Source organism: Leucopleurus acutus (genome assembly GCF_964270905.1).
Source record: "Leucopleurus acutus genome assembly, chromosome: 9".
NCBI lineage: Eukaryota > Metazoa > Chordata > Mammalia > Artiodactyla > Delphinidae > Leucopleurus > Leucopleurus acutus.
The window spans coordinates 28,841,628-28,859,418 of NC_139144.1; the positions used below are offsets into that span (position 1 = coordinate 28,841,628).

The following is a 17,791-nucleotide window of genomic DNA, read 5'->3' on the forward strand; positions in this document are numbered from 1 at the left end:
AGTCAGAAAGAGAAAAACAAATACCGTATGCTAACACATATATATGGACTCTAAAAGAAAAAAATGGTCATGAAGAACCTAGGGGCAGAATGGGAATAAAGACGCAGACCTACTAAAGAAGGGACTTGAGGACACGGGGAGGGGAAAGGGTAAGCTGGAACGAAGTGAGAGAGTGGCATGTACATATATACACTATCAAATGTAAAACTGATAGCTAGTGGGAAGCAGCCGCATAGCACAGGGAGATCAGCTCGGTGCTTTGTGACCACCTAGAGGGGTAGGATAGGGAGGGTGGGAGGGAAGGAGATGTAAGAAGGAAGAGATATCGGGATATATGTATATGTATAGCTGATTCACTTTGTTATAAAGCAGAAACTAACACACCATTTTAAAGCAATTATACTCCAATAAAGGTGTAAAAAAAAAAAAAAGAAAAGACAACCTTCAGAATGGGAGAAAATATTTGCAAACGAAGCAACTGACAAAGGATTAATCTCCAAAATTTACAAGCAGCTCATGCAGCTCAATATCAAAAAAACAAACAACCCAATCCAAAAATGGGCAGAAGACCTAAATAGACATTTCTCCAAAGAAGATATACAGATTGCCAACAAACACATGAAAGGATGCTCAACATCACTAATCATTAGAGAAATGCAAATCAAAATTACCAGGTATCACCTCACACCGGTCAGAATGGCCATCACCAAAAAATCTACAAACAATAAATGCCGGTTGGGCATATACCCTGAGAAAACCAAAATTCAAAAAGAGTCATGTACCAAAATGTTCATTGCAGCTCTATTTACAATAGCCTGGAGATGGAAACAACCTAAGTGCCCGTCATCGGATGAATGGATAAAGAAGATGTGGCACATATATACAATGGAATATTACTCAGCCATAAAAAGAAACGAAATTGAGCTATTTGTAATGAGGTGGATAGACCTAGAGTCTGTCATACAGAGTGAAGTAAGTCAGAAAGAAAAAGACAAATACTGTATGCTAACACATATATATGGAATTTAAGAAAAAAAAATGTCATGAAGAACCTAGGGGTAAAGCAGGAATAAAGACGCAGACCTCCTAGAGAACGGACTTGAGGTTATGGGGAGGGGGAAGGTTGAGCTGTGACAGGGCGAGAGAGAGTCATGGGCATATACACACTAACAAACGTAGTAAGGTAGATAGCTAGTGGGAAGCAGCCGCATGGCACAGGGATATTGGCTTGGTGCTTTGTGACAGCCTGGAGGGGTGGGATAGGGAGGGTGGGAGGGAGGGAGACGCAACAGGGAAGACATATGGGAACATATGTTTATGTATGACTGATTCACTTTGTTATAAAGCAGAAACTAACACACCATTGTAAAGCAATTATACCCCAATAAAGATGTTAAAAAAAAAATAAAAATAAATGCCGGAGAGGGTGTGGAGTAAAGGGAACGCTCCTACACTGTTGGTGGGAATGTAAATTGATACAGCCACTATGGAGAACAGTACGGAGGTTCCTTAGAAAGCTAAAAATAGAACTACCATACGACCCAGCAATCCCACTACTGGTCATATAACCTGAGAAAACCATAACTCAAAAAGAGTCATGTACCACAGTGTTCATTGCAGCTCTATTTACAATAGCCAGGACATGGAAGCAAACTAAGTTTCCATCGACATATGAATGGATAAAGATGTGGCACATATATACAATGGAATATTTCTCAGCCATAAAAAGAAATGAAATTGAGATATTTGTAATGAGGTGGAAGGACCTAGAGTCTGTCATACAGAGTGAAGTAAGTCAGAAAGAGAAAAATACCGTATGCTAACACATATATATGGAATCTAAAAAAAAAAAAAAGGTTCTGCAGAACCTAGGGGCAGGATAGGAATAAAGACACAGACGTAGAGAAGGGACTTGAGGACACGGGGAGGGGGAAGGGTAAGCTGGGACGAAGTGAGAGAGTGGTATGAACTTATATATACTACCAAATGTAAAACAGATAGCTAGTGGGAAGAATTGCATAGCCCAGGCAGATCAGCTCGGTGATTTGTGACCATCTAGATAGGTGAGTTAGGGAGGGTGGGAGGGAAACGCAAGAGAGAGGAGATATTGGGATATATGTATATGTATGGCTGATTCACTTTGTTATAAAGCAGAAACTAACACTCTATTTTAAAGCAATTACACTCTAATAAAGATGTTAAGAAAAGGAAAAAACCCCACAGAGGCGTTAAAAACAAACAAACAGAAGAACAAACCAAACCAATCCACCAGCAAACGAACCAATCAACCAACCAAAACAAAAAACTTTAAATTTCTCCAGCCTACCTGTGGTGAGCAGTTTTCTGTATCAGCTTGGCTAGGCTGTAGCACCCAGTTATTCATCCAAACACGACTGGAGGCATTGCCGGGATGGCGTTTTGTAGAGATATTTAACATCTCTAAACAGCTGATTTTAAGTAAGTTGATTATCCTCAATAATCTGCGTGGGTGTGGCTGATCTCATCAGCTGAAAGTCCTAAAAACCTTTCAAAAGCTTAGGCTCCAAAATGAAGAAATTCTACCTGTGGACTGCAGGTCCACTTCTGTCCAAGAGTTTTCAGTCTACCTTTGACACAATCCAGAGGTCTAAAAAGAATTAAATATTTGTTGAGTCCATTAAAAAAAACTGGTTCTGTCCCCATCACTCCACTCAAAACAGGCTACACATGTTTCTAATTAACCTTATTTTGCTAAGCACCGTTTTCAAGTGGCTACCCAACTGACCCGTGCTTAGAAAGTTCATGCTTTTTTGCAGCTCTGCTTTATCTCCTGTTAGATATGAAGGGTCCATTCCTGTGCGAGTCGGCTGGTCTCACTATTTTGTTCAGTTGTTCAGTTTATAGATATAAATAGATGTTGGATTTTATCAAATGTTTTCCACCATCTTATGATTTTTATACTTTAATATATTAATGTACTGGATTTCATTAATTCATTTCCCAATATTGAAATAATCTTGTGTAACTGGGATAATTCAACATGGCCATGAGTCTACCACTTTTATACACTGTTTGATTGGGTTTGTTAAATTTTGGCTTTTGGTATTGGCATCTATGTTACACTTGATCTTAGCAAAACATTGAGAAGGGATAGCACATTAGATAAAAGTTGATCAATCAGTTCAGTGCATTCCTAAATTTAATTATTTTATAGAGATAAATAGAAAGAAAAATAAAAGTAAAAATTCAAGTTAAGTAGATTTCCTACACTGTTTTAAGGTTAAAGAAATGATATATAACATTCTTGCCACAGAGAAAGTTATCGAATAAACTAAGATACATGTAAGTCCACTCAAAGACTTACCTGCTGGCCCAAGAGGGTAAATTTGAGGATTAATATGAGTAACAACTTCAATGAATTAAAATGTATCAAATATGTTAAAGTTCAATTTCTTGATCTGGGTGGTGGTTATAAGAATGTCTGATATAATAATTTATTAAGTTATACATTTGTTTAATTCTGTTTCTGTAACCGTGCTGTTTAAAACATACTTTTTAAAGTGGGTGAGTGAATGTATCCATCATATAATTTTCAGAGAAAATGTTCCAGAAAATTCCATGTCCTTATTAAGTATCAATCTATCAAGTTGATAAACGCAAGAAGTCGAAGTTGGTATTTTCAATATTTATTAGTAAGGCTGAGGCCACAGCCTTTATACAGCACAATTTGCATAAGTTATCAAGATACTTCTTGTATACAATCACAAAACCAAGACATATTTTTACATAGAATAAAACTCAGGACAGATTTACAAGCATTTTTATACAAATCTCATGTATTTCAGTTCAATTTATACAACATTTAGCCCAAGAATTTTTATTTGTTCATTAGATTTTCCAGAGAGATTCGGGTAGAACAGAAAAAAAGGACACATTAGCAAATCACCAACACAGCATGCAACATACAGTTAGAAACAAGACATATCTCCAAGTACTCTATTTTTTATCTTGAAATCAATTTTATTAGGTTTTTATTTTTTCAGACAAGAAATTTATTTCCTTTAACATCAGATGTGTTTTTGTTAGGATATCAGCACACACATTAATTGGTAGTGGGAGCACCTGAGCACATCACCAACAAATATACAGACACAATCAAACAAGAATCATATTCACATGCTGAATGCCACAAGGATTTAATATTTCAACTTCGTCTAGGTTACCAAATGTATAATTATGTACAGGGTAACGAATTAAGAAAATGCTGTCAATCTACGTATCAGATAAGGAATCATTTGATTAAATGCTTTTGATTTATTATCTTTAATAATAACAACATGGAACATACAGAAAACATCAATGTGTCATATTCAATGAGATTATCTGTTTCACTCATTCATTCTTGTGTTACATCAAAGGCAAGTTATTATTAAAGAGACAGCTCATAATTATTCATTGAGCTTTCTTTTACTTCCAGCTCCAAGCTCAAAAAGAGGGAAAATCACTCTGTCACACATAGAGTTATAAACACATATATAGCTGTAGTTGGCTGCTTTTGGAATATTAGACATTGTAGCAATGAAAATAAGTTTTTAAAAATATTGTTAGTTATGATTTAAATAATAAAGTAAAAAAATACTATAAACATCTTTATGATATCTTAATGAAATGAAACACTGATCAAATCGTTTCTAATAAATTGGGCACAATATAGTATATTATTTCATTTTATTTCACATCACCACCAACCTAGTTCACTACCTCTATCACCATGATCATCACAACCGTTCCTATAATAAGAATCAATATCAGCTGGTTACCAGCTATAATATTCCCACAATATGACTATCTTAATGTGTGTGATCCACAAAATTAAATCCACTGATATGCTGAAAATATGCATTTACTAGTGTGATTAATTACAATATGGGCAACACTAAGGAGCAAAGACAATCACTACCCCTTAGTCTTGGATACTCTTCCTTTAAACTGAAGTGATAAATAAAGAGTTCAGAGTTGCCAAAAGTCTCCTTAACCTTAAGTAAAACAGGGAAACACCAACTTCTTGCTCCTAGCGTTGTCTGTGTCTGTCACGACCATTCTAGATATCCCTGTCTTTTGTAAAAATTCACTCTGTGCTTTTGCTTCACAGCTAAAGGTTTCTTGAGGACCGAATTTTAAACCAAGAAGCAACTTCCATCTCTGATGACTCAGTGAAGTTGTAGGAAAAATTAAGATGCTTTTCAAGGTGTAAGTGCTATAGTCGGACTAATCACGTGTTATTTAGAGACTACAAACTTTGTCTCTATTAGGATAAAAAAAGCTAATTCTGGTAAAACAAATGAAATAAAAAGTGGAAAATCATGTGCTGTGATATATACAAAAAGTAAAAAACACCACGAGCCCTATTTGCAATTAAAAAAGAAATAGTTTTGTTGTAAGAAGGGTAATCAATATCATTCAGAAGAAATGCATTTGTAGAAGGATCAGTGTTGCATAGAATAATTCCAGTACAACCTAGGTGTTTGGTCAGCTGCAAACTTGGCACACTTATGCTCTCTGAAGGGGGATGCTGGTGCACAAAAAGAAGCCCTGTCACTTAACTCTCTGGATTGGTCTGGCCCCATCACCAGTTGTTGGAACAGAGGGGCACCTGTAATGGAAAGACTCCTACTTTTTCAGGTCAAATAGCTACCAAGGTATGACCTTTGTTTCCGTGGCACCTCCTTTTGTGTATCCTAAAAGAAACTGCAGCTGGAATGAAGTAAACTAACTGGTCATAAACCTCTCACGCACACTTCTGGATGTAAGTGGCTGCAGAAAAGGATCCACGGGAGCCAGAGTTTCCTTTAAGGACAAACAGCAGAGCCTTTTTATGTCAGAAAGAGATCTTCCTGAACCCTTCCCTTCCCCAGTTATGAGTGATGATTATAAGCTTCCTAAAGTGCTAAATTCTGCTGGAAATATCCATGGCAACCATCAGCAGATCTAGTTGTCTCTAAAAATAGAATCCTAGCAATATCAAATCCTTAGCGATCCCCTCGCTGCACGTTCATTTTACAGCAATATCAATGATAAATGACATTGCATTTTCGGGGGAGAGGTTCTTAAAAAATAGAGGGAAGAAAAGTGACTTATCTTTCTCCGATGGGAAAGGAGTGAATTTGTATTTTTTATGAATACAATAAAGATATGTAACCTGGTATTTATTAGAAATTATTTTTTAATGTCTTAAATTCAATCGATTCCTCTCAGATTTCAAGTATGTTTTTCTCTAAAAATGAGAAGATTCAATATCTGAGCAACATATTTGGAGATGATTTCTCTGATCCCACTAAAACCTCACCTTTGAATAAAGAATCAGCTCTTAAGCTCAGAATTCACAGAGAAGCAATTTAATTAATTTATTTTTGTGGATATGGGAATAGGATAAAATCGGCATAATTTACTTAATTTATGATAATCCGATTTGCAAGTCATTTTCATTGAATTTTCTCCCCTTTTTAGGTTAAACGAAAGTTTATATTTTAAAGAAAAAAATAGTTTTGGAGCCAATATACTGCTTTTATCCATGTCAGTGCTTGCTATTGGTTTGGAAGATGCTTTTTCACATACAAAAACTGGGAAATAAAAAACTGCGTAATACTTATTCCTCACTTATGTGTATAAAACTATATTTGGAAATGTGCTTTCATCTTCTCTCATAGATCACTTAGCTTGATCATCCCAACATCCCATTAGGAAGGCTAGGAATATATAATTATATTTTCCCACAAATAAGAAAACTGAGGAAAATTGAGTTTAAGTGACATGTGCAAGGTGACACAGTTCGTCAGCGGCAGAACCAAGACCAGAAGCCAGGCTTTTAATCCTAGCCGAGTGCATCTCCTATAAGTCCACGTTACCTCCTTTGTTCACGTTGTTGGTTGATGGGGAAGAGGATGCTTCATTTTAATGACTTAGACGTTGGTCCTTTATTCCATATTATTAAAATAGCTCAAAGGATATTTTCACTTTAATATAATGTTGATTTTTCACATATTTTCCCAACATTGATGAACTTGATCACTGTGATACTGTCACTAAAGTAGGAAAATAGAGCACTAAAGAGAACTTGAATTTAGTGTCAGGGTTTTCATTGTACAAGTTAATGTACTAAGGGGAAAAAAAGACCATTGTGGAAGAGCAGGAAATGACACCAACTTAATCAATGTCACAGATTAATACGATTTGTTTGCCAGAGGAAGAATTTTCTCTCTGTCCATGTATCATTCAAGAGAAAGAAAATATATGGGATAATACATTTATTTGCAATTCCACAAAGAACAAGTTATCATGCTTCCTAGAACATACTAATTTAATCTAGGTCCTTCGCCACGTAGACTGAAAATGTCTTGGATTAAGGGTAAATTATGGAGTTTTTGATGTTTCAACCAAGGTTCCAAAAGTTTGTGGGGCAATATTCTTTTTTGTTAGCCAGTCATGGCTTTATTTCTAGATAAATGTCATTTCATTTCTACTTAGTATTGTCTTAACTATACTTTATTTCAAGTTTTACTAGTGTGCTTTTACAACATGAATTCTAAAACTGGTGGTGTTCACCCTTGTAACATTTAGACACAGAGAAAACCTGTACAACATGATCTAAAAGCTATAATTTCTACATCCCTGGTTCCCTTTTTCCTGTAAACACAAGCTCCTTACTTCTAGTCTGGACACATATTGTAGGTGTATCCTATGTCAGAATCTCAAAACAGTTATTTGTCTGAGAAGATAAGATGAAGAAGAGACTTTTTAAAACTGAGATTTGTTCCATTAGTTTTTTCCTTTCAACCAAGTTCTTTTGCATAAAGGATTACTTTTGTCTGCATTAGAAAACATATTAATCTTTGAGTCTCAGCCTTTAGATAGCTGTAGCTCAACTCTACTCAAAAATTTTTGCATTAAGCAAACAAAATTTCTCTCACCGTTTTTCTTGACAGCCACAAGAAATCCAAGGTTTGAGAACTTTTTTTCTTGTCTTCAATATATGAACTTTTTCATTTGAGGTTTTTTTTTCTATGTTCCACAACAATACATTTGCAAGCCTTTGAGCATGTTTTTGCCTTTTGTTCTTCTTCTCATGGTTACCCCTGTAAACATAGCTTAGAACAATAGTATTCGACTATAGTCTTGATTTAAGACTGTTTAAAGCACTTTCTATACCCTGAGCAGACACATTTCTTCAGTGGGCTTGAGTAGGACTGACCAAAAGTTTGTGCCAGTTGACTATTCTTTTTCTGAGATCCACTTTGTCTAGCCAGATACAGGCTTCACCAATCAAGGTCTTTTTCATAAACTTCCCTCCATTGGAAAAAAGTAAAATCTAGAAAAAATAGCCAAAATTATATATATTTGTGTGTATATTTTCAACCTCTTTTACGGACATTTGCTCATCAAAGAAGTAACAGAGACAAGAAAGGGTGAGGGTGAGAGAAATAGCAGGCATACTTGTAGGAGAACTAATAACTAACGTGTCCTCAAAAGATTTGCATAATATTAATTAATTTACCTCAACATTCCCAAAGGCAAAGACATATCCCGAAGGACAGGAGAATTCTAGATAATATTAGCTAGCTAGATAAACCTAGCTAACTCTAACTAGGTTTGTGATTAAACTGATTGAAAGTTTCAGAAAAGAAATTTGCTAGGTGCATGTTTTATTACTTAATGAAATATTAACTCAAATACAGAATTATTTGAGTGGTGAGTACATAAATACGAGTTTACAAGGCGGATAGAACATAATACTGTTTTAAATGCCATTTAATTTACTGGGAATTTTATTATAGGAAGCACTTCCAAAGTGGCTTCTTGTCATATGTAGAGCTTACACTAGTTGAAATTCCACGGGATCTCATACTCAAGAAATCTTTTTCTTTTAGGGATCAGTTGAAAGAAAGGTAGAGAAATTGAGATGGAGATAACCATTAATCCTTGACAATTCTTCTCTCATGCTCTCTCTTTCTTTTCGGAATCTCCTTCAGATAATTCATCTTTATTCCTGATTAAAATTTACTGTTACGTTTCTGACTTCAAAATCTACTTTTCTGTCTCTTTTAGCCTCTGGTTTGGGGATTTCAAATGGCACATTATATGTTTTACTTGGACCCTGCCTTCCTATCAAGTTTATCACATTTCAGACAAACTCATGTTCTTTCTCCCTATCCATCCCTTCTGTAACTACTCAATCTCTGTGATTGACACATTTGTTCACACAGATTTCAGAGTATCATTTAACTTTTTTACTCCCTTCAACTCTAATGTCAATTAATCCTCTCAGTGCAGTTTTTGCTTTGCAGTATCTCTTATATAGGTCTCTAGTACAGGCCTCTAAGTGCCAGTACCATGGTCTTCTCTTCCCACATTTTTTCATCTCTTCCCTCCCTCCTCCTTTTTCCTCTTTCATTCCATGTCTCTGTATCTACTAAAGATATACTATGCACAAGCATTGTGCTAGGCTACAAAACAAAGAGCAACGAAAATCAAGCCTTGCACTAGAGAAGCTGATAGTACAGAAGCAGTGAGAGGTAAGTACACAAATTGTTGTACAAGACTGGGATTAATGGCCTAATGAGATAAGCAAAACATTATGTGAATAAGGTGTGATAAATTACACCCAGGGTCATTATTAAAGAGCTGTTTACATCAAAAGACATGGAAAATTGCGATAGATGGAGAGAGATGGAGAAGGGAGTATTGAAGGAGAGGAAGAATATGAGCAAAGAATTAGAGGTTTAACTTGATTTCAAGATTCTGGTGTAACTGGGGTCAAGCGTGAGTGGAAATGTATACAAGGAGATGAAATTAAGTCAATACAATTAGAACTCACCTTAGAGGACTCTCAATGAGTCAGGATAATGATGAATCACTGGAGGGTTTCAATGTAACCTAGCCAGTGTTTTTAAAAGATACCTCTGCCATCAGTGTGATAAAATGAATTAAAGGGTAAGATATTGATGGCAAGTAGGCCAGGTATATACTGCTGAGATGATTTGCATAACAAAGATGAGGACCCAAAGAAGATTAGTGTGGCAGTGAGCATGGAAAAAAATCTATGTAAAAGAAACTGAGTAGGTAGGAGAGGCAACTTGGTAGCTAAATGGATGGGATGAGCGGGTTGGGGAATTTTAAAGGGCCCCTGGGAAGTTACCTCTAAAAATTAACTTATAAAATATCACATAGTGTATGATTGGCATTTAAATATTGAATAATTAAATGGGAAATAACTACAGTATAAATGAAAATCTAAAAATCAGAACTGTATGAGTTACCTGAAGAGAATGTCCAGCAGGACTTAGGCTGAATCTAAAAGTTTCATTGAATGAAGGCTCTCGATCATGTCTACATACTCTTGTTTTTTTCTTGATCACCTTTTTTTGGGTAGAAATATTCATCACATATATTTTCACATATAAATCTGAAAATAAGAATTCAGCTTGTTAAGTGTCCATTAATAATACAATTTTCTATTGAAAGAGTTATAATCGTATATGGAGAGTTCTCCTACATTTTACACAAAGCCAGTAGCCTGTGAACAATTTGTTTCAGACAACATAGAGTAATTAAAATATACACCAATTTTCTTAGCAACTTAAATGTTTTCTTGTTGTATAATAAATACATCACTCTACATTTGTGTTGAAAAAATCTAATTTTTAACTAGTAAAATATCAACTTGCTCTATATAAGAGAAACTCATTCTTATTTCATATTTTTCAGATATATTTGGTACACAGCCCAAATTTTAATTAGCATTTTTTAGCTATTTAGGACATACTCCTAAAGAGTTCCTAGATACATTATATTGCTCATTATCATAAAATTAGATACCTGGTAAGTGATCAGGAGATTTAAATTTGTAGGTGATATTTCTGCATTGGAGGATTTCAACTATGAGTTGTTCCCCATCTGTCTTCATTTCTTTCTTCAGTGCAATCTTGATTTCTCCCATTACCTGAGTTTTAACTGCAACAATTTAATTAAAAAGTTAAGGAATATGTCATGCCATTAATTAAGTGGTTAGTTCAATAATTTACTCATATTTTCATTTATTGAGTGTTTATCAAGTGCTAAACACCTTATCGCATCCCGTGGATACACAGATGAATAAAATACAGTCCCAGCCCTTAAGGAGAAGGCCTCATGGGGAGGCCTCATGGGGAGACTGATAAATTATATGCTTACAATAAAGTATGTTAAGTATAATGATAAGCAAGTAACAAGAGGGGTATGGAAGAAATGCAAGTAGGTATTACTCAATTGTAGATTTTTAGGCTAAATGAGGTAATAGATGAGACTACAGGGGACTATAGGAAGACAGTCATACATAAAAATAATAGAATTCTAATATACTATATAGGCAGTATTAAGTCAAGTGAAATGTAAGAAGTTGTTTGCCGACAATTGCTCACTACTTACCAGGCTTACAAAAGAACACTTGCTAATACAACTAAATGTCGTTGTATATTATATCTACTTCCATTCTATTTTTCTTGTAAAAGAAGTAGGCAACAAGAGTATATGGCAATAACATTACACAAGGGAAAATATGAGTGATTGAAATGAATTCAATGTATTTCTTTCTAGTGTTTATCTTGGATCTTTACATTACTGAAGAAGCTATTCATACTAGGTCAAATTCTTTATAGTTTCATCCTTTTCTCTATCGATGCATATATTTATCCACTTACCATTCACCAACAAATATTTTATTTTCCACCCTACTCTGCGATAAGCACTCTGTTGGGAAGAATGGATACAATGATAAGCCAACATACACATGCTTATTGGTTTTATGGTTTTTCTGTCTATTGGGAAGAAATCCATCAATGAAATATTTTCGTCAATAAGTGTACAATTAGAAAGAGAGGAAAGGTTCTGAAGTACAAGAGCATGGATACAGAAAAGCCTAGGAAAGGGCTTCATGAGCTGAAACCAGAAGGATAAGAAAGAATTAACTAGGTGACATGGGCGGGGAAGAACATTATAAAGAGAAGGAACAGTGTGTTCACAAAAGGCAACATAATGGGACTGAGGAACTAAATAAATATTCGTGTGATTATAAGATACTGTTAAGTGGTACTATGTTAAGAATTTGGGTTTTACCTTTAGAACAACAGGAATCTATTAAAGGTCTTTAACACGGATGTAGATCATTTGTTCTCAAATGTTTCCGTCTCAGGATTTATTTATAGTCTTAAAAAAAATGGTGGTACTCAAAGAACATTAAAATTTCTAATTAAAAAGTAAAATTGGATATTTAAAAATTTATTGATTCAGTTAAAATGACAACAATATATCTATAAATAAGTATTTTAATGAAAAATAACTGTATTTTCCAAAGCAACAAAAAATAATGAGGAGTGACATTTTATATTTTTCAAATTTCATTAGTGCTTGGCTTAATAGAGGACAGCTGGATTCTCATACCTGTTTCTACACTAAATCCAGATCAATATGCTGTTTTATTTGAAATATATGACAGTCTCACACAGATATATATATACATAGTTGGAAAAGGAAGGAGTATTTTAATATCCTTTCAGACAACTGTGGACAATCTTTGATACTACATTAACACTTGAAAAGTGGTAGTTTCTTTAAGATTAGTGTAAATGTGAAATCTGAAACCGTATCAATGAACCTTTGGACTGTTACTTTATTTTTTTTTTAATTTATTTATTTATTTATTTTTACTTTTGGCTACGTTGGGTCTTCGTTTCTGTGCAAGGGCTTTCTCTAGCTGTGGCAAGCGGGGGCCACTCTTCATCGCGGTGCGCAGGCCTATCGCGGCCTCTCGTTGCGGAGCACAGGCTCCAGATGCGCAGGCTCAGTAGTTGTGGCTCACGGGCCCGGTTGCTCCGCGGCATGTGGGATCTTCCCAGACCAGGGCTTGAACCCGTGTCCCCTGCATTGGCAGGCGGACTCTCAACCACTGCGCCACCAGGGAAGCCCTGGACTGTTACTTTAAAATACAATTGTCTATCTTGCACCTTGAATGGACCAGTTAACTATGCCTGAATTGGTAACATCCTATATTGTTCGTTTTGGAAAATACCGGTTTACTGAGTTATGCAGGTTTTCAAAAACATTGACACAATTCATACAATATTAAAAGCACATTTGTTAATATCACCATCGATATCATAAAAAAATTCTGACTATTGAAAAGCTGACAAGCTCAGGGAGGCAGGTATAAGTTTTGGAAATTTTTATTTTTACTTAAAAGTTGATTTTTATTATTGACAACAACTATTGCCAATTGTTTTTATCAAAGTGAAAAACTCACTTTGTTAATTTTTGAGAAAATGGCAGCTGAATACAGCCAGCCTTCTGCACCCATGGCTTCTGCATCCATGGATCCAACCAACTGAAGATCAAAATATCAAAAAGAAAATTTTTCCAGAAAGTTCAAAAAAGCGAAGCTTGAATTTGCCACATGCAGGCAACTATTTACATAACATTTACATTGTATTAGGTATTATAAGTAATCAAGAGATGATTTAAAGTATATGGGAGGATGTGCATAGGTTATATGCAAATATCACACCATTTTATATAAGGGACTTTAGTGTAAGCAGATTTTGGTATTTGTGGAGGTTGAGGAGGCTCCTGGAAACAATCTCCCATGGATACCAAGGGTTGACGTTACCAAAGTTTGAATAGGCAGAGTTTATCTGTCAGTTGTCTTTCAAGTAAAAATGATATCTCTTGTAAAAAAAAGGCTGGCTCAGCTTGCAACTCAAATAAATTGCACTAACATGTTTTCTCAAGTCAACGTTCATATTTTGGTATGCAGCAGAAGTGCTTTGTGTGTAGTTCCCATTTTATCACACAGAATAGTCTAGAACATAGACTATTAGAAACACATGTACTTAAGGGTCTAGGTTTAATAACAAGAACCTTAATTTCTTTATAAAGGATATTGTTAAGTGAAACAGGCAAGTTTTTCATATAAGTGCATGGTGGTAAAAAATAAATAAATACAGTCACTATTAGTACAATTTGGTGCTGCTGCCCTGATTTATACTAAGTCACCAGCAGTTTTCTGCAGCATTGCTTTTGCATTATCAATGTAAATGTCAACATGGTAAAATGGTAAATAATATCTTAGTATACTTAAAAAGTAATTGACCTGGATGCACTTCAACAGTCTTGGGGACCCACGAGGATTTCTGAACCATGCTTTGAGAATGACTGTTAAAGAATATAGTTGAGTAATCTCCAATTGGAAATTAAAGTAACAAAAGCATCATGTACAAAATCTATTAGATTGTAGTTATTTAATCATTTCGATTTAATTTTATCACACATTTGGATATGGGTTTTTAGAATGCATTTCTTCCCTGCATTAATTTTTGCTTTAATTAACTTATATTTTCATGTCTAGATGTACCCTAACATGTGGAAAACTATCTACCAATACCATACTTTGGCCTGCTCTCTTCCTTCTTTCAAAACACTAAGTTCCCCAAATAGGCAAAGTTGCCCTCCATATGTTTTATAAACTGAAACACAGTTCTTCTAGACATAGTTAAATCGTGATAATTCAGCAGCCAATGATCATAGATACTTCACAGTAGCTGGGTGTTAGCTTTACCCTTGAGAAATTCAAGAAAATAAAGTGCAAGCCAAGGATTTTTTTATACAGCTAAAGTGTCTTTCAAGCAGCAAGCCCATAAGTTTAAGCATAAGGAACTCAAGAATACCATAGAAAAATTCCTTCTCAAGAAATATATGAGAGGATGAATTTCATCACATCAAAGAGATAACTAGAGAGACTTCAGCCAAGGGAGTGATGGTGAATATTTAATACATTTAATTGTAGAACTGAGACTAAAATAAAAGTCAGAATATAGGTGGGTAGAAGGGCAGCATGTAATTGTCATGTATTCTGATAGAGTATAAAGAATGAAACTGAAAGAGATGGATGACAAAGGGAGAGAAAGGGACAAGTAGAATGAGATTGTCGATTTTTGTATAGGTAAATGGTAGGTGACACAAGTTATACTATTTAAAATTGACAAGACAGATGGTAAATGGTAAGTAAGAAGAGCAAACATAATAAAAGGTATAAAAAAAGACAATCATTGGAACAAAGATACAAAGCTTTCTTAATTACAAAATAAATTAAAAAAAATTAAAGACACCAAACGGAGGAAGAAACACAACAAATCTAACATCATATACACAATAGTTATAAAACAAAATGCAGAGTTGTGATCAAACATATCTGTCATATCAATAAACATGAACAGGCTCAGTGAGCATATTTTTAAAAAGATACTCAGATTGGCCCATAAAGCAAAGCTTATGAGCTATGCTATGCTAAAACTTAGTTTCGTTTCAAATAGTCACAAATACATAAATTGTAAGCATGCCAGATGTATGGAAACAATAAGAGAGTAGGGGTTGATATCTTATTGTGAGGCTAAATAGAAATCAGTTTGAAATGTAGTAAACAAGACAAAAAAAAGGACATGTTATAAAGTTAAATATCCAAAAATCATAATGAAGACACAACAATTATGAATATCTATGCACCATTAAAATAGGTTGAAACTAGAAAATAAGGTGTAAAGATGTAGGAGATGAAAGCCAGAATAAAGAGAATAATAATAAAATACTTTAACACAGTATTTTCAGTACAAGACAGGTGAAGTAGACTAAAATACGTAAAGACAGAATACTGAGACACCAGAACCAATATAGCAGATCTCAGGATGTATATATTAAACACTATACTTTGATAAGAAAGAAAATATCTTTTCCTCAATTAAATATGGAACATGGATCATATTGATTGATTATGTATTGACTTACAAAGTAGACAACGGTAAGTTCTATAAAATGAAGCTAATACATTGTCTGATAACACACACACACACACACACACACACACACACACACAAAGGCTTTAACGAAACAATTCTTGGCTGAACAGAAAAATACAATGAGAAAATACAGAAGTTCTGAAAAACAATGATAATGAAAACACTATCAGAATCAATGAGAATTAAAATAATGATCAGAGGAAAATCACCAGTCTTAAACACCTATATCATTTAAAGCAGTGATCAGAAGAAAGTGCATATATGCATTAACATTCCATCAACAAAATTTTAAAAAATACAATTGATTTAAAATTCCAAAAGCTAGAAGAAGAACAACAAAGTAATATACAAGAAAGTACAAGAAAATAAATAATAAAAATATACAGAGAAATTAATGAGGCAGCATATAGAAAAAATAGAAAAATAGTAGATAAAATTAATGAATCAAAATTCTGGTACTTTGACTAGCATCAATAAAATAGAAAAACCAATAATGAATTTAGTCAATAACATGTGGCCTTAATATTATGATTTACAAATGGCATGTGGCCTTTTAACTATGACACTATGCTCCTCTCAGTGATTTGGTGTAAACATTTTAGTGTCCTGGATATACCCTAATACTATCAGCTCACATTCTGTTTACACATTCCTGACAGGCAGAAACAGCAAACATGTCTAATATATTTCTTTGAACTTGTGAGGGACCATCTAGCTCAGGTTACTGAACGATTTTAAATAAGTATAAACAAGCCCATTCAAATCAACCTGTTTTATTTTAAAGAACTTTGCAGGAAAATGAAGAATCTTCAATATTAAAATGAGAAAAGAAGACAGATGTTAGAATCTCCTTTCTTTAATACCTAGAAAAACTAGGGGAAAAAGTAAAATTCAGGAAAGTATTAGCCAGTAGCACCTAACCAAAGAATAGTCTCCTGCCAGAAAATGCTGAGTGGTGTGTAGGAATGGAAAGGCAGATTCTGGGAAGGCTCAGCTTAGCAGCATCCCCAACCATACCACGTATCACAAAATTTTGCCAGGAAAAAGAGAGATGAATTGCCAAAATCCTGAGAATTATCACCAAGTCCCCAGCACAGAGAAGTGGATGAACAATGAGTTTAGGCAGCCCCAGAAAAGTTATACTAAACCCTTGAGAGTGGCAGCTTTGGCTAATCGCTAGGAAGATCTGAGGGTTTCACTGAAAATAGGAAAAACAACAAGTGCTCCCCATTTACTGGGGATCCAAGGTTAAGGAGGAGCAAAATCCAAAGCTGAGAGAGACATAACTGGGCTTGGTTGAGTGAATGCTGGCAAAACAAAAGCAAAAACAAAACCAAAAACCATTTAAATCAAATCTCAAGAGAGAGCAAAATGTAGTCAATCAGGGCAGCAAATCTACCTGTGAAACAGCTCTATTTCTTTCCTCCAAAGGCATAGAAAATTGGATAGAACTACTACTGCTCCATCTCTCCAACAGTAACTGGGATAGAGGGGAAAAAAGAGTATTCTACCTGATAAGGAGGGAGTCAAGGAAAATACTCCCAGTATTTGGAGCCAATAGGAGTTGTGGACAGAATTGATCACACCACTGAACATGATGAAATGAAACATCAAGACAAATTTTTTCTGGGAAAAATTCACTGTTATGGGTCATACTCCTCTAAAACTCCAACATGCCAAGCATATAAAATTTATTGTTGCTGTTTACCACTTTCTCACTTCAGAAGAAAGGTAGAATTAAACACTTGCTAACTAAAGTTCTCAAAGCACCATATTGCCTATTTTTTTCTTGGAAGGTTAAATTCACATGCTTCACAGTGTGGTACTTGTGAAGTTCTTGTTAAGTTTTTCCTACTCCAGATTGTTCCTTATTGTTTCTACTAAAGGAGGAGAGGAACATACTTACTGAGGTGATCTCAAAGGATGCTTGCATTAAT

At 34.8% G+C, this 17,791-nt stretch overlaps 1 protein-coding gene across 1 annotated transcript in view; it reads right to left on the bottom strand.

The window, feature by feature from the left end:
- Positions 1 to 8,203: 8,203 nt before the first annotated feature.
- The window catches only part of PCLO (piccolo presynaptic cytomatrix protein), a gene marked incomplete at both ends in the record, with an annotated part of 365,934 nt that continues 356,346 nt past the window's right edge, over positions 8,204 to 17,791 (bottom strand). The window contains 3 exons of the mRNA XM_082846518.1: positions 8,204 to 8,344; positions 10,293 to 10,438; positions 10,852 to 10,986. Coding sequence (XP_082702644.1) covers positions 8,204 to 8,344; positions 10,293 to 10,438; positions 10,852 to 10,986 — 422 coding nt within the window. The remainder of the gene's footprint in view (positions 8,345 to 10,292; positions 10,439 to 10,851; positions 10,987 to 17,791) is intronic.